Here is a 24464-nt window from a genome sequence, read left to right as displayed (position 1 = left end):
CACCACTACAATATTACCTACTCTAAAAACCCTAATTGAATATTTTATTTTTTTTACTAAATAGTACTTCACAATGAGCATTTTCTTTTGTAATGCATAAGTTATATATCTCCCTCTTCCTAAGTCACTATGAATTTTACCTTCATTTTCACCTAAACTTTGACCAATATCTTCCTTAAGCTCAATAACCACCTCCTTCCTAAATATTACATTATATCCATGGAAATATTTAGGAATAGACTCAAGGTTATGAGAACCTCTTGAGAGACCTAATCCACTTCTATTTAGATTGGTAGATGGAACTCTACGCAAACTACTCCCCTACAATAACAGACAAATATCCTATTAGAATTTGTGAGGAATTTGACGAGCTTATGAATTGATATAACACGTTTTTCCTATTTTATAACACTTTTATGCTTTTAAGACCTAATTTTGACCTAGATCATTTTCCTTTCTTACCATTAACATAGTTACCAATAAAACAGGAGCTTGGTTGAATTCTCACTTTTTAGAGGTAGCAAAAAATCATCTGATTTTGAAAAGTGATAATTCAAAACACATTTTTTTTTAACATATTTTTGAGACTTTAAATTTTCTTATGTATTAAGTATGCTCATTTTTTTTAAATGTTACTGATTTTCATGCCAATTTTTTTTTGATATATTAAGTATGGATATATATTTTTAAATGTTGGTGATTTTCATGCAGACTTTGAAAAACATCTATTTTTTAAGGCATATTTTTGACATTTTAAATTTTCTTATGTTCTAAATATGCACAATTTTTTTAAAATGTTGATTATTTAACCATTTTTCAAGTTGTCTTATTCCTCTTCCTAAAATGTTTGTTTTTTAAGGGTTTTCCAAACTTGTGTTTTTTGTTTTCCTTTGCAATGCTTTTTTATAATGAAATTTTTTATTTTTTTGGCAAAGTTTTTAAAAAAATAATAAAATAATATTTTGAGGTTAAGATTTTTTATATATTTATATATTGTTAATTAATATTTCAATACACAATCCCCAATGGGGTTGATAAACAAGGCAATCACTCCTACGCGGGGACGATGATCTCAAACACCTGGTTGGTTGTGTGGGGGCCGACCTCCTCATCCTCTCACAGTGTTCTTAGTACATATATCGTTAATGTCGGGTGTGTGAATTTCCCATCACCTTGTTGGGAGAGGGAGCGAATGATCGTCGAGGGTATATGGAAGGTGGCGAACCTCTGTTATGACAAGTGATTTTGTTATTGTGGTGGTTTTTTGGTCGAGGCTCAAGCTCAGATAGCAGTGTGAACCTTTGTGTATGGCATCCTGCCTGGGACTGGTGGCGTTTTCGTTGTCGATGCCCCCTCCTTAGCATTAGGGTTATTGAATTGGTTGTTTTATTTTCTCGTGGGTGGCCTCTGGCTTCTCTGAAAAGGATAAGGGCTTGACACACAGTAATTGGATCAACCTGTGAGCTTGGTAGTGGGTGGTTGGGTATTTGAGCTTTTGGCTCTCTTTTATATCTTCAAGGTAGCAAGTTTCCTCTTCTGAGTGACTCTCCCCTAGGGTTCCACATCTGTAAAGGTCTCCCATGGTGATGGGTTGTCTACTCTTAGGGCTTCTTGTTAGTGTTATGCCTACGAGGGGCTGGGGCATCCGAATTGTTGGTTAATAGTTCCAACGTTGGTATGGGTTCTTGGTATCTGGTAGCTACCCTTGTCGGGCTAGTTAATGCTCTTCTAGTGTGGTTGGGGGGCTTCCATGTAGTCATTATTCAGGTGTGGATTAGCCATTTCTTTCACCTTCCGTCTTTTCTTGGTGACGATAGCCTTGATGCAATGTGTCTGGAGCCACGCAATTCTCGTTCCCTCCCTCCGACCAAGCGAATTTCAACCAGTCCGAGAGGGTGGGGATCTCATTTGCAGGTGACAATGGTAGCAGAAGCATCTACAATCTCTGGTCGGGGTGGTCGCACCGCTGGCAGAGCGGGTCGGGTGACTTCCGGGGCTCGTGGTGGTCATGGTGGTTCGTTGGCTGGTCGTGGTGGTCCACCAGCTAGTCATGCGAGGAGCACCTGACAGAATTCGAAGAGGGGTGGAGGGACATGATGAAGGGGCACTGGTAGCCAGGGGAGAGCAACACAACCTGAGCGTGGAGGCATGACAAATCATCATTGTTGTTTGGATAACTGTCGAGATTTGATCCAGTCTATACTAGACCGCCTGGAAATCTCGAAGAGGGTGCGACGGGAAGAACATGTAGTTTTCGTTGCTACGTTGAGCAAGATGCATTAATTCCAATGTCATGTTCGGGAACGGGTCGTGGTGGTATGGCACAATCATAATTTGCTAATAAAGGTGGAGACGCTGGAGTCATGGCTGACGCACTTCGAGGAACATGTACAATGCTCCTTCCGCTCTCCTCCTCTAAGGACTGCTCTGGACAATCCTGCTTCAATTACTTTAAATGATTGATCATGGTTACAAGTGTTTTACTTGTTTTATATGTTTTCTGGTGCTTTTGGCCCCTTAAGTTGTGAATTGTGTGTCTAGTTGTTCTTTGTTTCTTTGCCATATGTTGATCGCAGTAGTCAACAAACTTGGTTGGGGTGAGACTACCTGCATTTTGAAACTGATGTACTCCTTTTTTGATGAATGAATAAAACTTCGACTTACAAAAAAAAATCTACACAAAATAATTTTCACTAAAAAATAATAATTTTAAACACTAGGCAAAAAATACACATTTTGCGTATAGATATAATTAAAAACATACGTATTTTCACTAAAAATGACATGTTAAATAATTTTTTTACGAAAAAATCGAATAAAAATAGTTGGAAAAAATAACAAATTTTACGAAATTTTTATGAATTTTATAAAAAATGATGACAATTTTTTTTCCAAAAAATAATTGAGATAAAATTTTAAGTAAAAATAACCAAAAACAAAAAGGAAGAAGTTAAAACATACATTAAAAAGAAATTAAAAAAATACAATTAATTTAAAAAATAAAATAAAACATACAAAAAAATATATATATAAAAATATAAAAAAATAAATAAAAATAAAAACTTTAAAAAAATTGAAAAATAAAAATAAAAAATAACATAAATAACATAAAAATAAAAAGCAGATACAGATGCCCCCTAGTCGCCCGAGGGGTTGCGAGCAAGGAGGCCCGGAACTACATGAATCGACATGGCCCCCCAACTTCCCAAGGGTAGCCTGTGGCCCTTCGGGTGGTTGGGTCGGGGTTTCATTTTTTTAAATTTAAAAATGTTTTTGTATTTTGTTTTATTTTTTTTTTCAATTTTTATTAATATTTTGAATTTATTATTATTATTATTATTTTGAATTTTTTATTTTATTGTTTTTTTTAATTATCCAATTACGTATTATTTATTTGGTGTTAATTTTTTTCATTCTTTTAGAAACGTTTTCTTGTTTTTTCATTTATTCTCTTATATTTTATATTTTTTGGGTTTAATTTTTTTTTTCTTTGATCTTTTTGTTTGTTTTGTTTTATTTTAGTTTTAAGTTTTTTCGATATTATATATATTTTTTGTTTCTTTGTTTTGCATTTTTCATTTTTATTTTTTTGTTTTGTATTTTTGTGTTGTTTTGTTTTTTTTTCTTTCTCTGATCCGTTTCAATCCTCAAATAGCAACTCAACCCCATTATGTGTCAACTTGATAGTTGAGTTTAAAGTTTTTGTTATAATGGATCGAGTCCACCCCCAAAATGTGTCAATTTCAAAGTTGGTTTTTAAGTTTTCATTGCAATGGGTCAAGTTCACCTACACTGCGTGTCAATTTGATGGTTGAGTTTTAAATTTTTGTTGATATGTGTCAAGTTGTCTTAGGCTAAGATTTTAAAATAACTATACTTTTAGTATTTAAAAAAGAAATTACTCATGGTACATTGACTCTTTCATTTAGGTGTTCATTTTTAAAGTTTTTTTTGTCATTAATTTTCCATAATGTCATGGTTGAAATATGTTGGAAACTTAAGGTTTTCTGTAGTCACGATCTTTGGTTTTAATTCCATGATTGAAAAATTGTCAAAATTTTAAAGTTTTCCTAAGTCATAATATTTGATCTTTAATGCTATGGTTGAAAACATTTATAAGTATTTTATCCTTAACACCATAGCTGAAAATTGTTGGAATTTTAAGGTCTTTTAGAGATGTGATATTTTATCTTTAATGTTATTCTTGAAAACCGTTGAAATTTAAGATTTTTCGGAGTCATGATATTTTATCTTTAATGACATTGATAAAAAAACGTTGAAAAAGTACCTCGATTGAAGAAAAAAAACATTATTCCAGTATCAAAACTTTTCATTTTCAGGGTTTTTTTGGCAAAAAAAACTAAATGGTTTTCACTACCATTTTTAAAAAACGTTGAAAATTTACCAAAAAAAATGTTGACACAACATCAACACTTTTCGTTTTCGCGCTGTTTTTTCATGCTTTTTTTGGGTTTTTTTTCTAGAGTTCTCATTTTGAGTTCACATTTATCGTTTTATTGGTAATTTTGTTCACTCTTCCTTTTGAATGTTGTAAGGTACATTGGATTACATTTTAATCCTTTTCGTGTATATATAATTAATTTAGGTAAGGGTTAATGCGATTACTTTGTGACTTTTGTGTTTACTTACTGTTGCTCACTAGCATGAATAAACACCGCTAAGGATTATGTAGTGTGTCTCCATATCTCGCTCAATAGGAAAAGCAAAGGTTCCATGATAGACTCAGTTTACGACAAGAAGGAACCCAAGGTGCATCAAAAGGTCAATTCCTTGCAAATAGAGACAAAGCATTTACTATTGCTCAAGGAATTTATAACAAACTTTGCTCCAACTCAATGGATTTATAAACAAACTGCTAGTTCAATATTCCAACTTGCATACATAGTAATGATAGTTGCTATTCGTACTTAAGATCTAGGAGGAAGTTTGTTGTTTTTTGTGAATTTGATCCCAAATGAGGTTGCGATCACTCTTAGATCACTATTCTTTGAATTCTTAATGTACAACTAAAACAAGGATCTTCTCACACAAATAGGGTTTGTCACTACTTTTTTAAGCAAATAGAATTTGAATCATGATTATAAACGAAGATCACCACCACTCTAATGGGGGATTGATATCATAGTCTTGCATTCTATTACCATTTGAGCAATGACAAACAAGTTTAGAACTATGTTTATTATGTATGAGTAGAAAATAATGCATTGATTTGATTATGCGATTCAACTTCATAGCTTGAAACCTTTGGGGGGGCCTACTCTAGAGGTAAGGTATTGTATGTTCTCATCTTTTTAAGAACTTTTTTAATTACTAGATGCAATTTCTTTCCTTGTAATCATTTTCTACTTTTTATAGATTGTATAGCATACAAGGATAAGAAATACACATGATTTAAATTTGATTACAAGGCATGTGTGATTCTACAATTGATTTTATTCATTGATAGTGTTATTTCAGGTTGAGCGACATATTGAATTTGAGTTCATAGTGGTAGTAGTTAGTCGAGTATTTAAGATGAAACCATTTACTTGTGACCTTTGGATGCTATGTTTATTACTTTGAATTCTTAGAATATATATGCTTATTTCTTTTAAGTAGAATATATATGTTTACTTTTAAATATAATCATGATTAAAAACCAATAGGCTTTTGATTTTAAAACTATTCAAATTAGGAATTCTATTTAGTAAATATAGTACCCAGTGTCTGACAAGTGTAAACCAGTGAATTGGCCCATACCTTGTCTTTTTAGGAAGGGATATAAATACATTGTCAAAATTGTTTAGAACATTTGATCCCCTACAAATAAAACCCTTACCTTTATCAATTTCAAAATCCATCTCCACACAGTTCCAAGAACCCATATATGTACCATTTTAAATGGAAAATGTAGATTTAGAGGAATGGCACCATTCAACGACTTACCAAAATCATCTGAATTGTTGATTTTGGTGGGATTTCAAAGATAGGATTTGATAATATCAAAGACTCCAATTAAGAATCTTGAGAAGCACGGCCATCCTTTTTTATAAAAGGTTCTAAGACATGAGGTTTCCCACATGTTCCAACAATCCCTCTCAGGGTTAAATTTCTCTAATTGACTACTTTTGGGGTAGGCGACTACCCAACTTGACTAGCCCTTGGAAACCTTGATGCAACCTTTACCACTTTCCAAACTTAATGACTTTCTAGCACATTCATTCCTACATAAAAGTAATTCACATTCTTCCATCAAATGCCCATATCAATGGCATCGTGCACATCCAAAGGGAAGCCCTACATAATCTAAAGGTCATGTGAAGGAAAGGATACCTTAATGCAACATCATCTCAAATACCAATACCTACTCATTGCACAAGATCATTTGCCTTGTCAACACAAATTTAGTTCCTAACAAGGTATGCAAGCCAATGAGTTGAATTGTTACAAGCATTAAACATGGGACCTTGTTAAACAAATTTAAATGGGTCCTTGACCACTCATCCCCAAAGGAGATTTCCCCAATCTATTCTACTTGAGACTGTGATTGATTGTTTTAAGGGGAAAACGCGAGATAGGGGGAGAATAGAGAGGAGAAAGACCCTATCAAGAATATTGAGAATGTCATGAGTAGGCACATTATGTTTGTCTTATTTTTACATTAAGTTAGTCCTACATTTTGCAACGTCGTTTTTCCTTTCTCGAGCCTTTACCTTACATTGAATAGTCTATCATTTATATATATTCTCATTTTGGAATTGTAGTCTAGTACAATTTGCAAAATTAATGTTATTTTTCCCAAATATGTATTTTGTTGTCACAAAAGTATTACTTTCTTATTGTTATTTTTCTTAAAATATCCATTTATAGATGTTTGTGCTTCAATGCATTTTATCCCTATCCTTTGGAAAATCGATTACTTGAATCCTTCATTAGGAGTCCAACCAAACATGGGGTGCATAGTGATATCTCCTTTAGTCTTCTTGCAATGCTTATTTGGTTTGAAACTTGAAGCAATTTGTATCACTATGTAGATGAACCTATAAAGGTAGTTCTCAAGGTAGTGAGAATAAAAAATATAGCCAATCATTTGTAGCCTTTATTAAAGTATGGTTACCCTTAACTCAAGCTTCAAATCCCATTATAAGTGTTTCAACACAATTGAAGAAGTTATACATACCTTCTCTATCAATTTCAAATCTCTTTCAAGAGCAATTGTAGTTGGTTCTTATTTTACTTAGTTACGTAAGGTTTTTAATGATCCTTGCTCCAAAAGAGTTAATAAAACAACAATTAAAATTCAAGCATTTGATGATATGAATTATCTAATATCTTAACTCATAAACTAGGGAGTCATTCAAAGAATAAATATTTATTTATTTGTTAGATGTACTTAGACAAATCTTCGACATGAAAGCATCTAATACAATGTAAATTGGAAGAACAACTAAACCAAGCAAATGAATTCAAAACACAAATAGAAGAATCACATAAATTTATTTGTAATTTGCAAGTCATGAATAAAATACCACTTTTACAAGACACCATAATCAAATGTTATAAATAAAGTATTATAAATATGAATCTACAAAAGTGTAAAAGAAGTCCAAGAAATACCGCAGTAATAAATAAGTTGTATAAACTCAAAGTGGTCCCATTAAAGTCATCATTAAGATCCATCTTGTTTGTGTCCCAAGGAGCATTCTCAATATAAGAAAATATAGATTTTTTTGATGATGATAATGAAATGGATCCTAGTTAGGAGGAACAAAGATAACTCCTTTATAAAATAAAAACCTATCTTTTTATATATATATATATATATATATATATATATATATATATATATATATATATATATATATAAAATCAAATGTCTTGGAAATGCTAATAAAATATTCAATATGATATTTATTACAAAGTAAATTGGAGCACATGATGACAAGCTAAACAAATCAAAAAGCTGATTACAAGAATAAAAGAAAATTACTAATAATTTGCACGTCAAGGATCAACTACCAATTGTGACCCAATGTAATTAAGATTTGTAACACAGTAAACAAGCTCCTAAGAAAAAGTAATTGACTAACAAGGATAAGAAAATTGTTCACCCAAAAAAACACAAAATCAATTCAACCTCAAATGAATAGAGTGAAAAGAAATAATCATTCCCAAAAATAGTGAGCAGTTATGCATTAACAAAATTAAATCAATAATATTTTTAAAAAATATGAGAAATATTTTGGATAAAAAAACATTACAAAATCAATCTATGTTAAAAAATCCATTGTGAAATAGTGTTAACTAACAAAAGGACATGAATAGACGATGACAATTTAATACTCAATTAAAAGTGTCCAAAATATCAAAAAAATGGGATTAAGAAGAAACCAATTAAAAGATGCCTTATCAACATCCAATCACAAATATCATGGCACACTTACCAACACTTTTCTATCCAAACCCTAACATATAACTTACATTTTCAAAAAAAAAAATTCAAAAAAAAAAACAAAATTAGAGTCCAAATCTAGTGTTTTATCAACAGAAAATTCAACAAAATAATCAACCCTATTGCAAGGCAACATCTATTTGAAGATTTGAAAATTTCTTATCTCATTTCCTCAAAAAGAAAACCACCACAAGAGAGGTTGAAAGATGAAGGTTACAAGGAAAATAAAATAATTTAAATCCGTCTTTGCTTTTAATTAAAGGTAAAATCACATTCTAAATAGAATGACTTCTAATAAGCCAGGGTTGATTCATAAACTATGCCTAATATTTCTTAATTATTTCTTAATATTTCTTAATTATTTAAATGGTATCATTACTAAATTATTTATTAATATTTCTTAATTATTTAAATGGTATCATTACTAAAAAAACAAATGCATTTTCAAATAATAAAGTCTCTATGTAATTTTTGAATGTAGTCAAAGTTATAATTATTATAATGCTAAAATAAATTATGATTAATTAGCACCATAGGGAAGGGTGACTCCCTTCAACTTTGTTATGATTAATTAGCACCATATGGAAATGTGTCTCCCTTACCACAAAGTTGAATAAATAAGTATTAATATTTCTTAATTATTTAAATGGTATCATTACTAAAAAAACAAATGCATTTTCAAATAATAAAGTCTCTATGTAATTTTTGAATGTAGTCAAAGTTATAATTATTATAATGCTAAAATAAATTATGATTAATTAGCACCATAGGGAAGGGTGACTCCCTTCAACTTTGTTATGATTAATTAGCACCATATGGAAATGTGTCTCCCTTACCACAAAGTTGAATAAATAAGGTGCCTCACAATTATAATGATAATTGCATTCATATCAATATCGACAAATATTTCTTACCCATCGTGAATTATTTGTCTTCGACTATTTTATTATGAATGGGCTGTTGGGTTCATTCATATGTGCAGTAGAATCGAATTTCAAAACTGATGTTTCTGTCACATTTCATAATAAAAGTTTCCTTGTTTAACTAAGGCAACAAACAATACAAAATATCCAAAATATCCCTGTTCCAGTAGGAAACAAACTTTGGAAGATCTGAATTATGATTATACGTTAAACCGTTGTTGTCTACGCCACGAAGAACTGAGATGCAACTGACATCTAATTTCCATTGACTAAAATATTTGATTTCATGATTTTCAGTTTTGAGGTTGATCACCACATATAAATAGGGTGAACATTTAGAGTATCGTTTATTGCCACATTTAATTTTTATATTATGCATTTTAAGTTACACAGTATTTCATTCTTTCTTGCTCAATCAAATAAGTAACAGTTATAGATACGTCAGCCAAACATTATGATTTCCAAAAAAAAAAATTGTAGATGACAACTCCCAGCCTTGCCTTCAGTTATTAATATGATGCATCTTCCGTATATCCTTAATCAAAAATCTACTATCTTGAATCAGTCTGCAACTTGAGTCAATATGACCGTTCATATTATGCAGTGTCGCCCTTCTCTCGTAAATACCTATGACCATGACTAATGGCAGATTATTTTACATACAATAAAAACTAAATATTGTTAATAAAATACCCACCTATAGTCTCCCCCTCGTATGCCTCTCAACTTCAAAGTAAGAGGGTTTCTTCTGTCAACTGCTTTTAGTGGAGGCCATGCAATATATACTCCAATAACCATTAAATGCAGTGTTTTTTGACTTGGATGGTAGTACATAAGAGCCCATATATCATGGGGTTTAGAATGCAGGATTGTTTAGAATAAAATTGAACACAGCACCTCTTACAGATACCCTGTTTTGTCAAATTAGTTCTGGTCAAACAACAATCAACATTATCGCTCTAAATAAAACCTCATAAACACTGATCATATTTAGTACAAATGGAAACATGATACCTAAAACAATGAGCGTTAATGACTTCTATAGGCTTGTGTATTATAGGTGACCATTTATGTATATGCAAACATGGACAATTATGAATAAAATTGTAACCAGAATATATGTGAACCATAGAGACAGTCTCAACTTCAATTAAGCAAAGAAACAAACTTGGTTTTATTTATGAATCTGTGTTGAGTTTCTAGACTTGATCCTTTTATTAGCGCATAGTTTTAACTAAGACTCAAACGAAAGCAATGGCTTGAATTGACAAGGAATTTAATTTTCACGCAACGAAATTTAATAAATATTGTTTGTAGAACACCTACCTATACTCTCTCACTCTCGCTAGATGCATACAATGTGCATATGCCCTTCAACTTCAATTTAAAGAGGGTTTCTTGTGTCAATTGCTTTTAGTGGAGGCCATGCGAGATAGACTCCACTAATCATTAAATGTAGTAATTTTTTACTTGAATGTAGCCCATAGAGCCCATTAATCTTATGTTTTAGGTTGCAAAATCTTCAGTGCCGAATACATTAGTTGGATTGCCCAATAACATTGAATACAGCGCCTCTTACAAATATCCTGTCTTGTCCAGTTAGTCCTTCTGATCAAAACAAGAATCATTATTGCTCTAAATTAAACCTCGTAAACACTGATCATATTTAGAATAATTGGAAACATGATATCTAAAATGATGAAAGTGAATGCCTTCTATAGGCTTGAGTGTTATAAGTTGCCATTAATATATATGCAAACATAAACAACCGTAAGTGAAAATGTAATAAGAATACATCTGAAACAGGGAGACAGCCTCAACTTTGATTACACAAAGGAATAAACTTGCTTATTTATGAATCTTATTCGTCTCTACGATTGCATATTTTTATCAGTGCGTAGTTTTAACTAAGCATTCGAACAAAAGCAATGTCTTGAATTGACAAGGAATTCCTTTGAATGAAATGCTCATGAAAACCATCTATGTTACATGAAAAAATTACATCACATAGGAACCTGATCGTCGAATAATTCAGCAATGTTGATACATGAAGAGCAGAAGGAAAAACAATATTAACACCTAAATATTCACAAAAGATGTTTCTTTTTACAGGGGCTATCAACAACAAAAGCAATGATGCGCCGCATTTTTAATTCTCACCTACAAAAATTTTATATTCTTTCTTTTTTCACAAACAAAAATACATGAAATCATACAATTTACATATGCCAAGACTACATCTTATTCCCAATTGAGAAATAAGATAAGCAGCAGAAATAATATCCTCAGAGAACAGTGTTGATGTGCAGAGCTTTTAGCAAGGCAGTTGCCATTTGTTTCACAAGCACTTGACCTCCAGAGCGCTCACCATCCCTTCGTTCTTCGATAAGGCTTTGAAGTTTGAGGGGCAAATCATTCTCAACTATTAGTTGTTTTGGCCTAGGATGGTGCTCATACACAGCCTGCCACATCCATAATACAATTTTTAAGCATGCATTCTCCTTTGAAGTTCAATTTGTGAGAAACCAATACTGCCAATCATTACAAAATCAGTAACTAGATTTACTGAACAAAATCATTAAATGTTTTGCAATTCACCAATAAACGATTAAAATAAAAAAGATTATGAGTGCAAATGCAGCATCTTTGAATTTATTGACATGACAAGAAACAAAGAAGGGGTATGAAACAAAGAGAAGGTTTGCATATTTTGTTCTCATCAACAATACTCGGACATTTGCAATCTTGCAGACAGTACATCCGCCAATGCATTTTGCCTATACATGAGATACCATTTTTGAAAAGGAGGATGATGAAAACATGATTGATGTTTCAAAGCTTTGCTGCTCATCAGATAATGCTGTAACTATAGCCCTCGGAAAAACATGACTACTGAAACAAGGCTACTAGTAGAAACTAGAGCATATTTACTTCTATATTCGTCCTAGATTTGTAAATTCTTATTCACTGTAATCATTATAGTTAATACAAAAAATCTGCTCAATGCAATGTTCATGTCTCTATTTGATAACTGATAGATTCTAAAAATAAATAATAAATAGATAAAAGATATATTTTTGAATTTCAGTACGACATTTACAATGTAGTATGCGGTAACCACTGGGGTATTATGAAGGCATGCCAATTTTAGGGCATGAAAATGTAAATATGGTTTTGTTTGAAACTTCACTATTGTTCATTGAAATCGTAGAATGGACTGAATTATAAACCTTTAACTATAGACAATTGCAGACATTCTCGGTACAAGGATGCACAATAACAATGCTAAAGTTTGATGATTGGAAGCTCTAAGGTAGAGAAAATATCAAGAAATTAATCAAACATGGTTGTGTGTATGCAGTGTCCCTGTACAGAAAATGAACTACTGCAACTAAAGATGTAAATGAAAGAGGAAGTTAAGGACAACAGAACTAGTTTTGCCCAGATATTCTTGCCATAATATAATAACATTCATTTGAAACTGTCATATACGTATCACAACATTCAATACTTGGTTTCTTTGAGCATTCTCTATCTCTCATCATGGCTTAATGCTTTTCTGCTTGCATGACCAACTCACCAGCCAAACTATAGTTAATTTAAGCAAAAACAGCCAAAAAAATGATTCCTGCAGACTTTTTAGAAAAAAGAAAAAACAAACCTTGATGAGTTTAAGTAAGTTGAGGCGAGCAATGGCATCCTGATGATCGAGTCGTGCCACGAGTAATGGTGTTAGTCCATTAACAGCCAATGTTGTATTTATTCGAGCAGATTTTCTGCAACAGAGTATCATATTATTAGTTTAATGAAAGCTTGAGCTAAAATTAACAAGATACAAATGACTGGAAAGCTATCAAAATAGCTGCAAATGGAGGATAGCATACGTGATTATCTTCAGGAATGGCTCCAATATATGGACAAAAGATTGTTCACTGCAACACTGAAAGAAAGTGACCAACTTCTCCACAGCTTCCTTCTTAAGCAATGCCTGCTCAACTTTTCGATGATCATTATCATGTGCTAGGCAAACTGCAAGAGAGTCCAAAGCAGTAACTGACCAGCCCACATCATCCAGTAAGCTCAAATAAACATCCAGCCCATTGTGCACCCTTAGTTGCTCCCTAGTATATCGAGAAGCATGAGCCATATCACAGAGCAAAGGCAAGGCAGTCTGCTTCAAGGGAGAATCCGTAATAATGAAACGCATCAAATGTGGAATTATGCCATTTTCTGCTGCTTGCTCCTGCCTTCTCTTGTTTATTTTACAAAGATTGTATAATGCATTAAGCACCTTCATAAATATGAAACCAACAGTCTTGAATTAGTAATGCAGAGTTTAGGACCAAGTAATGTTGTCACACACACACACACATCTTGGCTGCAAACTAAGCTCACAAAATCACTTTAAGATCATCAACTAGCTAGTAGGCTATTAAATTAAGATTAAGATTATAACAATATATAACTGCTACAACATATAACAAAGCAACCCAAGTTGCATATACACAGTTCTTGCAAGCTGTTGAACACCCAACCTGATAACTGCTTCTTTTCGACACTGTTCCCTGACCAGTGCCACATGGATAATTGCGGTGTGCCAAGGGCTCAGAGGAAGGTCAGACACACTTGGCATTAGCATCACCAAAAGGTATTATCCCATAAATGTATACATAATTTCTTTAACACTACCAAAGATTCCCTGGGCTTGGATGCTAGGAGAGCCTCTACTTCTTTGACATCTATCCTGAGTGCCAGTGGGATGATTTTGAGGGCAGCAAGGATTAACTCACAAGACCATATTAGCCTAGGCCAATCAGCTGAGGACATTATTCAGGAGGCTCTTTGTGGCTTTGGATGCTAGGAAAGTCTCAATTTCTTTGACATCCTGAGTGCCAATGGGAGGCTTTTGAAGCCACCAGGAAACCCCCGCGCCCCCTCCCACGCCCCACCCCCAAGACCCCATTACCCTAAGACACTCACCTGAAGACATTATTCAGTAGTCTCTTAGTGTTGAAGTCTTTATTACAACTACATTTGAGAGCTATTAGCTTCCCCATATTGGAAAATGTAACTAGGTTCGGTCTTCATAATTATCATCGTACTTGTGTCATTGTATATTTCATGTAAAAAAAACAAAAGAAGAAAGAGAAATTATTATTATTTCATTAGTCAAGCATGTTCTTCATGCTTCTAGGGTTTATTGAGTCAAAAGAAATTTGTCATGAGTCAAAGTCCCATTTGGACTTATTGTATGAAAAAGAAAAGAGTCAAAAGAGTCAGAAGTGTCACCACAAGACCAAGTCGGCTCTCCTTGGGAACAAGTCAGCCTGGGCTCCAAAAGCCACCTATTCAACCTCCTGATGTGTATCTATAGAGGGCAACTCAACCACTTTGGAGACCATTCATTCACTCATCATGTACATCGATCTCTGTGCTAAGAAACGAAGGAAAAACTAGCAAAGTCGAAGGAGAGAGGAAGACAAAAGGAGAGAGAAGATGAAGAATTTTCTCCCTAGTTCTGCGAATTTTTCTGAGGTATTGCAGGCCCGAAATTTCAGGGGCCGAGATTTCAGGGACCATAAAAACAGAAGCCGAAATTTCAGGAGATGACCAGATTTCAGATGTTTGACCAGAGTTGACTTTGTTGACTTTGAATTGGTGGAGAATCTTTGATGGAGGGCTGACTTGTGTCTGTGTGACAGTCTTCGTCTTGGTTCTTGGGTCTTGGACATCTCGCTTTTATTTGATTCTATAAGAAGAGAATTGTTTTGGGCTTTCCCCCTCAAGGGGTTTTTGCCCTGGCTTGGAGCCTAATTTCTTGTGTTCTTGTCTCTTGTGATCTTCATGTTTTTGTACTTTTAGTAATTATTTGACGAATAAAGAAAACATAAAATCTAATAAAGAAGCCAACAAATTCACAAGTAATTATCATGACAGAGAAATCAACAAGATCTTTGATTTCTCAACACCCCATACTCTCTGATGCGACTTATCTGCTTTGGTGTACCCCATTTCTAGCTATGCTTTACTGTTATTTATTTAGTTTAAAAATTCGAATTAACTTCTCTGTCTGTTCTTGCTGCTGGTAAATGTGTTAACTAGTCCTTTTACAGCTATTAGCTGAACTCATGGATCTTGCAGTTTTCAAACCTATGTTCTTATTGACATGGCCAAACCCTACCCCACAGAAAAAAATTACTTTAGGTTTCATGTATACTGTAGAGCCTTATCCAGTGCCGTCAGAAGTATACCCTTGAGTTTGTTGAGATGAGTGCTCTACAAAGATAGCACTCATATCTTCTTGTTTCTTCTCAATTGTTGTCTCCTATGGTTGAAAAGTGACTGAAAGTTCACATGAAGCAATTGGTTGGGAACCAAAAGAAACTTAAATGTGCCTCTCATTGAGATGCTATTGTGTGATCCACGATACTTTAGAATGGCTAGGAATGCAGTTCGAGAAGCATTTACGTCAACTCCAAAAGGTTGATACATACATGTTATTTATTCTCTTGGGCTGTTGGGTGAAATTGCTCTTAAGAGAAGTGAAATATATTGCTGTAATTTAACATTTCAGATCAGCCCTCAGGCTGAAAGTTCACAGAGAATAGATCTGGGAAACCTACAGGTCGAGGTGAAATTTCAAATGTTGCATTAGTTGCCTGATTTTCAAAATTTCTACATGGTATCAAAGTTGATTCGATTGAGATTGATGGCGAAAAATAATTTCCAGTGAAACTTTCCAGTGTTATGATTAGTGGCCTTTGCATGATAGAGAAATTGGAGCTTTCCCATTGAGCACATGTTGCAGTGATTTACTAGTTGACTGCCATGGAGGTGACCTTATTATTGTGATAATCGATAGAAGGGGCGGGTTTGCACCATACCTCGGGTTAAAAGTTAAGATTAAGGTTAGATGTGAAATTGATATATCATTAAGAGGGGAACCTGTTGTGAAGATAACAGTAAATTTGATGAGATATACAATATGGCTAGGGATGGGGGCAAAGCTTATTCAGTTTCTAACAGAAAACATCCTGTACTACACAAAGGAGACTTTTATGGGATTGTTCTTGGACAAGAAGTTGAATATGATAATGGCAGATCTGTAGAACATCAATATGACACCGACATTTTATCATCTAGATGCATTTGCACAAACTTTGCACAAGTCGGCCTAGCCAATGGACAAGCTGGCCCCAAGACAAATTGGCCCCCAAAAAGACGATGCCAAACACTATATATATGCCACTCGTGTGGCTATTTGAGCATCGACTTGATGGTTGTGTGAGGAATAAGGTCTGAAATAATACCATGGAAGATCTGAATAGAGGAAGAAGTAGGTCGAGTTGAGGAGCAAAGAAGAGTTGACTAAGGAAGGGTGCCGAGCTACCAAGGAAGGATTGCAAAGGCTTAACACAGGCCCGAATTAGACAGGCTGAATCCTTGAGTCCTACTGCAAGCCGGAGTAAACCTCTGACTTCTAAGTAGCTGAATCCTTGAGTCCTATTGCAAGCCGAAGTAAACCTCTGTTGCAGACCTGTTCTAGCCCAAAATCAAGACGTGTTACAGGCTCAAAATCAACCTGAAATGTGAACCGAAATCTGTGTTGACATGGTTGTTTTGAGAATAGAATTGAGGATGCTTGTTGAGTGGCTAAAATGTTGAGAAATCCCTTAAGCTTGTAGATTAGGGTAGATTTATCTTTCATGATAATTACTTGTGTGTGTTTGTTGGCTTTTTATTATTATGTTGTGTTCTTCATCAAGCAATTACCAAAATGTACTTAAAGATCACAAAAAAATTTAAAACAAAAGAACACAAGAAATTAGGCTCTCCAAGCCAGGGCCAAAACCCCACAAGGGGGAAAACCCAAAAAATTCCTCTTCTTATAGAATCAGATCAAAGTGAGATATCCACGACCCAAGACCAAGACCAATACCTCCACAAATGCCCCAAGTAAGCCGTGCATTCTCTGTCATGTTTAATCCTCAATATGGTCAACTTAATCTGTCACAAGCTTGTCCATTAGATGCCTTGTCCCACAAAGATACTCGTCCTTCTTGTAGCTCGCATTTCAGAGATCTTATAGTCCTCTTACAGCTCGCATATCATATTCATTACAGTCCTTCTATGGCTCACACTTCACATACATTACATTCCTTTAGCTTGCATATCATCACAAAAGTAGTCTTAGTAACTTGCATATCTTTGTAATATTCTAGCCTCAGAAATTGACGTCTTTTCCAGGTCATACATCACAGAAAAACTTCTTTTTCAGATCCTATGCCACAGAAAACTCACATATAAGCCTTTTAACTTGCCACAGAACCTCAATGAATTGATTGCCAAAATGAAGGAGAACAGGAGCCAATATATAGTTGTTTGTCTATGTGAAGGGTCACGTCCTTTGGGCAGGCTGACTTGTCCATATGGAGGGCCGACTTGGTCTTGTGGAGTGCAATAAAAATATTTTTCACTTTTCTTACAAGAAGTCCAAATGGGACTTTGACTCTTTGTCTTTTGACTCAATAAACCCTATGAGCATGAAGAACATGCCTTGACTAGTAAAATAGTAATAATATAAATTTTATTTTTCTTCTTTTTGCCTTTACATGAAATAATTGAAACAAGTACAATGATAATTATGAAGACCGAACCTAGTTACTTTTCCAACACTCCCTCTTAACTAGGGAGGATTCATAATGACACACCACAATAAGAGGATACCCTCGAATTGAAATATTCTCATAACAAGAGTTCAGATTGATAAGCATCATCAAAGCATAACCAACATTGTCAATTACAAAAATGCAAGGCCTCGACTAACAAGCTCTCACTCTCCACTAGATTAGAGCACAATGCTAGGAGGCATATATTTGAACACCACCACCACCACCTCTCAAGGCACATACCCCATCTGGATGTTCACCAGGTATGTCCTTACAAGACTATTCTTATCTTGGATTCCCAATCCTCAAAGAATATCGATCCTCCTCAGGACTACTCTTATCTTGGATACCCTACCCTATCCTCAAAGAGTATCGATCCTCGAGACTACTCCTATCTTGGATTCCCAATCCTCAAGGAGTATCGGTCCTAGATGCTTATCCAATCCTCCATTCTCCCTACCAGTGCCTTCACTAGGCTTACGACTGTTAGTCCTAGCCATAACGCATGACACATGGAGAACACAGTGCCCATCACCACTCCCTCTCAACTAGGGACGAGTCCCTTACTCCATCTCAACTAGGGAGACATAACCACAAGCTTTAGCTTGTCTTATTCATCAGCTACTTGTTCTTCCGTGGACAGCTTAGTAGTAGCTTGCACGACTTCTCGACTCCTAACAACATCACATCATATCGAACTTCGACCTTCCTAAGTGTCAAATGGAGGATCAACACTGGAATATGGAAGTCCAACCTGATTTCATACCCAAGCATGCTATGTCAAAAAACTTTGTCACATGCAAGCTCTATTCAAAGTGCCCACATGCTTCCAATGCTTCAATGTGATGATATATGTGTGCAGGTTCCGATGCAGCTTTGGGTTTGCAGGTTAGAGCAAAAATGAATTACATTTCACACTGGAGGGTCCACATACATTACAAGATAAACAGGGTTGACATGGAATATGGTCGATGGGTTTTAAATTTAAACTGTGAATATATCTAAGTTGTAGGAAACGTTGGAGAAGGGTCCGTTTCCGGCTGGAAACGAGACAGAAACAAGGAAACTCGTACCGTATGGCCTAAAAACTTATTTCCGACCGTACTGGCCCGTTTCTCGGGGAGGAAACATGGCCAATACAGCCGGAAACACGTTTCCAGGCCATACGGTGGAGTTTCCTCTTCTAACGTGACTTTTTCTTGTATTTTTATTTTTTTTCCCTTCTAATTTTTTATTGGGCGACTAAAATATCTTATGGATGCTTCTAGATACCTCTCAAGTTATTAAAAAAAAAGAATTTTTTAGTGGGGCAGCCTAATGTTCAAACCTATCGCCCTAGTGTTGATATGCAGTTCATTTTCATCCTTTTACTTAAATTTTTAACATTACCATGAAATGACTCAGGATGTTTGAGAGTGGTTTCGCACTCATTGGATTTCATATGGAGAAAGTAGAATTTTAGATCTCACTCAAAATCCAGCAGACTCATTTGTTTTTCAGGATTTCAGGATTGGGGGATTGCAATGTTTCCATTGGATTTTGTCATGTACTAGGGTATGAAACTTGTATTTAATCAAGAGAACCAATCCCTCTATGCAAGGGAGACTCCCAATAATCAAGAGCACGTAGGGTACTAGGGTATGGAACTTGTATTTAATCAAGAGCACTAAGGTCGTTCGACTATGTAGGAGGAGACTCCCAATCAAGCACGAGACAAGAAATTAGAAATTTCTCGTGGCTGATTTTGGATATTGCTATTTTCATTATGTGATCATTCATGAGTAAATGTGATGTAAATTTAGAGACTTATAGTTTATGCATTGACAATTGACAATTTAATCATAATGTAATAAATTAGAATGTATCATATATGCTTTATGATTGCACATATTTCTTAAATGTCCTAATATATATATATATATATATATATATATATATATATATTGTGTTTCCCCGTTTCCAAAATTTGGGGGGGGTCATGTTTCGTACCCGTGCCTGTTTCGGAAACTCGTACCCATTTCCCTGTTTCGTGCAACTTAGGAATATATAAAAAGCTATGTAAAATTATACAAGTATGAATGTATAATGGATTTAAATTTTATATATACATTCATTCATAAAGACACAAACACGCACCCGCGCATATATATAAATAGAAAGTTTTATCATAAACTTACAAGTCTTATATATATATATATATATATATACTGAAACTTACAAAAGTTGTATATTGACAATATAAGCTAAATACTGTGTGAGTGTGTGTGATCAAAATTACTGGTGACCTTTATGAAACTTATTTTTGCATAAACAAACTTTTATCGAATTACATTGCAGTCAAAAAAATGAACACAAAACAGGTGACTTAAATTGTACTGCTGCTTATGAAGCCATAGAATATTTAAAGCCTACTTCATTATACATTTCAGAAACAAGAGATCTCTGGCATAGCACAATATTAGGAATAATATGCAAGATAATGTAGGCTACAAATGGTAAGCATTATGACTAGCAGCTTCCTAGATATGATCACTGACATACTTCAACATAACATTAATACTGTGTTGTGGAGTTAATGCTATTTTTCATATAATAATTAAAAACTTACTTCATTATGTATTTCAGAAACAAGAGGTCCATCCTGCCGCTCAAGGATAGGGATAAGATGCTTGATGGCATCTGCGCGCTGCAGATACTCTAAACAATTTGGATCAGTTGAAAGCTGATTGATGCATTTCAATATCTGCAAAAGTTGAATAAATTTCGCCATAAAATTATGGAATAGAGCAAAGTTCCAATGGTTTCAGCCAAAAGAGTATAAATACTAAATTGCATGAAACACGCACCTTTAGAAGAATAGGTGACTCAAGCTTGTTAAGCATCTGGAACAAGCGAATTAGTAAGCTCAAGCTGCACATGTGTGACTTAACTGTTGTGTCTGCTCGAGTAAACTCAAGTAGTAGATCTGCAACTTTTTCCAAGTACTCTCTTGCAACTTCAGCATTGAGAGTTGGTACCATCTGTGATAGTAAACCTGATGATGTTGCACTTCCAGGTCTTGCATTCAGAACTCCAGACCCAGAAAGCACTCCAGATGCTGATTGTGAAGCATAACCAGATGTGGAAGCAACTCCCTCACCAGCAGTTGCCCCACCTCCGCTCACCAGTGGTCCATTCTTCTTATATGATTTTGGTGACAACTTTGAAGTTAATTCAACAGCTCCATTATCTGAAATATCTGAGACATTCAAAAATTTCAGCACCAAAACCCATATGTACACTTTTACAATATACCTTCTTAAGTGGACTATCTATTCCAAAACCAGCAGACAGAAATTCTAAATTAAATAATGATAATCACAGGAAAACAAAATGAAGAAACAGAGAAACAGTGCTCCAGAAAAGATGCAAAGAAATAGAAACAATAAGCATAAAAAATAAACACCAGGCCTACAATTGAAAAGAATAGCTGATCCTTCAATCTAATTATCCTTCCTATTTGCCATGTTTCAGATAGAATTAAAAAGAGGGGACTGCCTGGAAGATTGAATTTTTACAATAGCATGACAGTGCAGATCCACTGTGATAGCATGTTTTCACGGTGTTATGCTTGTATCTAATGGTAACCAACAGATAGCCATATTCTTCAATATGAATCAATGTAAGAAGAATGATAAGATTACTAATAGGAAAAGAATAAGAACCAAAAACATCTTTCCGATCTGTAAAAAGAGTACAGTAAAAAGATAATAAAGACAGTTTTGATAGGTAAGAACTACACTTCATTTAAAAATTATGGACACTAGACGGACTGTCAAAGACTATCAAAGATGAAGAAAATTAGTCAAGCAGGCATTAGGTAACACAGCATTCACTTATTGGCTTATTCCATGCATTTCAGCGAATCCTAGTTGCATGAAGAAAACCAAAGCCATGAGAGGTCAGTTGGGTTGGTGAAAGCACCCCTCTTGAAGCCAGAGGGGCTGGTGCATCCTTGAAAGGGGGCCATTGTTTTTGCAGTCAGGCTGTCAAAACCAGATAAAAAGGCTGGATGGTATACACATCCAGTGTAAGCTGCCTACCACCTCTTTATGGGTGGTGGATGCTTGCCATTTAAAATGTTTAATGGAAGCATCAATCTTCAGACCAATGTCAATCCTTCATGAGGAAAATCTGCAGGGGTAATGAAATAAAGCTCAAAATAGTTCATATGGGCAATCGCTGATGTAAAAGAAGATGCATCAACCATTTTATCTATTGAAATGTAGGCTAATAAATAAATTAAAACTACAGCATAACAAACCTTGCTCAAAACCAATCACAGCACCTAAATTATTGACCCATTAGGTAAAGTTTCAATTACATATTGCAATAAATGGCAAAAGGAATAAGATAATGATGCAAGGTTCCTTGGATCTTTCAAATTTCAATACAGAGAAGGAACTGCCATATGGTATACCACAATGAGCTTAGTCAACACATTAGGGTATGCAACCAGAGATGTGTTTTAGCATCGATTATAATTGAAATTTGAAATACAGAAAGCTTCCACCTTTACAGTAGCACCAAAGGTAACGTATAATTCTGCTTTGTGTAAGATGGTTACCTTCAGATTCATTTACAGTTGCAATTATTCAGAATATAACAATCAAAATACATTGAAGTGAAGTGGAAAGACAAAAGAAAGAACTAATACCAAAGAAGTCTGTCAGTGAATAGCAACAATCAATGGTACTCGGAACCATAAACATTGTCATATCAGCAAAAAGCATAGGTAGCTAATGATGTGGTATAACAAGATATTGTCACACCAGTGCAGTATAATGTTGCAAACATCAGCAAGGGTCCAGGAAACCAGAAACTTGTAAAAATCAGGAAGATATCAGTAAAAATCAGGAAGATATCAGTAAAATCGGCAAACATCAGCATAATTTTATATATATATATATATATATATATATATACAAAAATTAAAAATGTCAAAAAATATCACTTAAATCACGATTTTGTCTATCGAGTTCCAATTTTTTTGCTTAGTTTATGAAAAATCATGTTTTTTTTACACTTGAAAAAATTGCCCAATTTTTCAGCCAATAATTGCGATTTCACGATTTTTTCGCAATAAAATTGAGATGTTTGCAACACTGGTGCAGTATAAGGAAGCTTATAGTGTGGTACAACAGTGTAAAGAAAAGATGTCTTAAACAATTTCTTCATACAGCAAACCAAAATAACTTAAAGAATCACTAGATGTTTAGAACAAGACTATATTTCAAAGCACAATAAGGCACTCATTGAAAGACTAGAGTAGCTAAAGCCTAAAACAGGCACAGGTAAAATGCAAACTGATAACCTCAAAATGCTAGATTATATTATATCATGGAAAACATAATCCTCACATAGCATTTTAGACTCACTGCAGTAAAAGGCTCTCTATGGATTAACCACTAAGCAAACCCAAGAACATTAACAAAGAAAAGAACGCAAGAAATGCTACCAGCTGCAAATGCAGACATCAGAATATCCAGTTCACCATTTGCCTTTCTTTCCACCGATGAATGATGGAGGAGAGGCAGAATACTTTCATGTCTCTCTAGACCAGAAGAAAGATGACGAATATATTCAAGCTGGCCTGATGTATGCCTAGAAGGTGGTTCTTTTTCCAGTAGACTTAAGAGTGGTTGCACTGTCTCTTGTTGAGAAGATGAGGTCTGGGCAGTGCCAACAAGTCCATTTGAAGCACGGGGAGGATTTGTTTGTTTCCATGACTGATCCGTGACACCTCTTTGGGTAGATGGAGCACCTCGTTGTTGTTTTAAATAGTCTGCCTCCAGGTGAGAAGTCTCCAGCTGTCCAAACTCAAATTGTTCACGATCCTTAGATGGCAACAACAGTGATTCTTGTCCTGTGGAGGACAAAATGTTTTCTGTAAGCTCTGATGCATTACTAACCATTGATGGGTCTGAAATTCCTGTAGCTGTGCATGATTTCTCAAACTGCCCAGGACTATATCTCGAATCAGATTGACTTATATCCAGCCTTTGTGCTTGTGTTGTTAATGTTTGTGAAGATTCTGGAGCCCCTGTTGATGAACGGTGTGCATCAAGTCCAGATCTAACCTTTGTAGGATCAAGCTGACCAGAGCGTGGATGAGATGTATCACGGAGACTAGAGAAAGGACGAAATGGCTCAAGAGAACCTGACCGTGCCTGTTGCATAACACCATCAGTTGCAGAATTAGGTGCGCCTCCACCACCTGCTGAAGCAAGTCGAGTTGCTTCATTCAAACTGTGAAGAGTGTTAACAAGCCTGAGCAGGATTCCATTCTTAGCAGATATTCGACAGAAATCATTCCGGGGAGTAGGACTTCGCAGGTTGAAGACCTGCCACATACCATCAATTGCCAAATGTACCATTTCC

At 34.8% G+C, this 24464-nt stretch overlaps 1 protein-coding gene across 1 annotated transcript in view; it reads right to left on the bottom strand.

Annotated features, from left to right (window-relative positions):
• Nucleotides 1–11378: 11378 nt before the first annotated feature.
• The window catches only part of LOC149178516 (MAP3K epsilon protein kinase 1-like), a 56748-nt gene continuing 43662 nt past the window's right edge, over nt 11379–24464 (bottom strand). The window contains 6 exon segments of the mRNA XM_089420371.1: nt 11379–11837; nt 13037–13151; nt 13260–13666; nt 20653–20787; nt 20891–21282; nt 23542–24464. Coding sequence (XP_089276497.1) covers nt 11661–11837; nt 13037–13151; nt 13260–13666; nt 20653–20787; nt 20891–21282; nt 23542–24464 — 2149 coding nt within the window. The 3' untranslated portion in view covers nt 11379–11660.

Source organism: Pinus tabuliformis, chromosome 4_1, assembly GCF_031772625.1.
Source record: "Pinus tabuliformis cultivar Carrire ecotype Pingquan chromosome 4_1, CPIR1, whole genome shotgun sequence".
Lineage (NCBI taxonomy): Eukaryota > Viridiplantae > Streptophyta > Pinopsida > Pinales > Pinaceae > Pinus > Pinus tabuliformis.
Note: the sequence above shows the minus strand (reverse complement) of the source record. Positions and strands in the feature narration are given on the sequence as shown.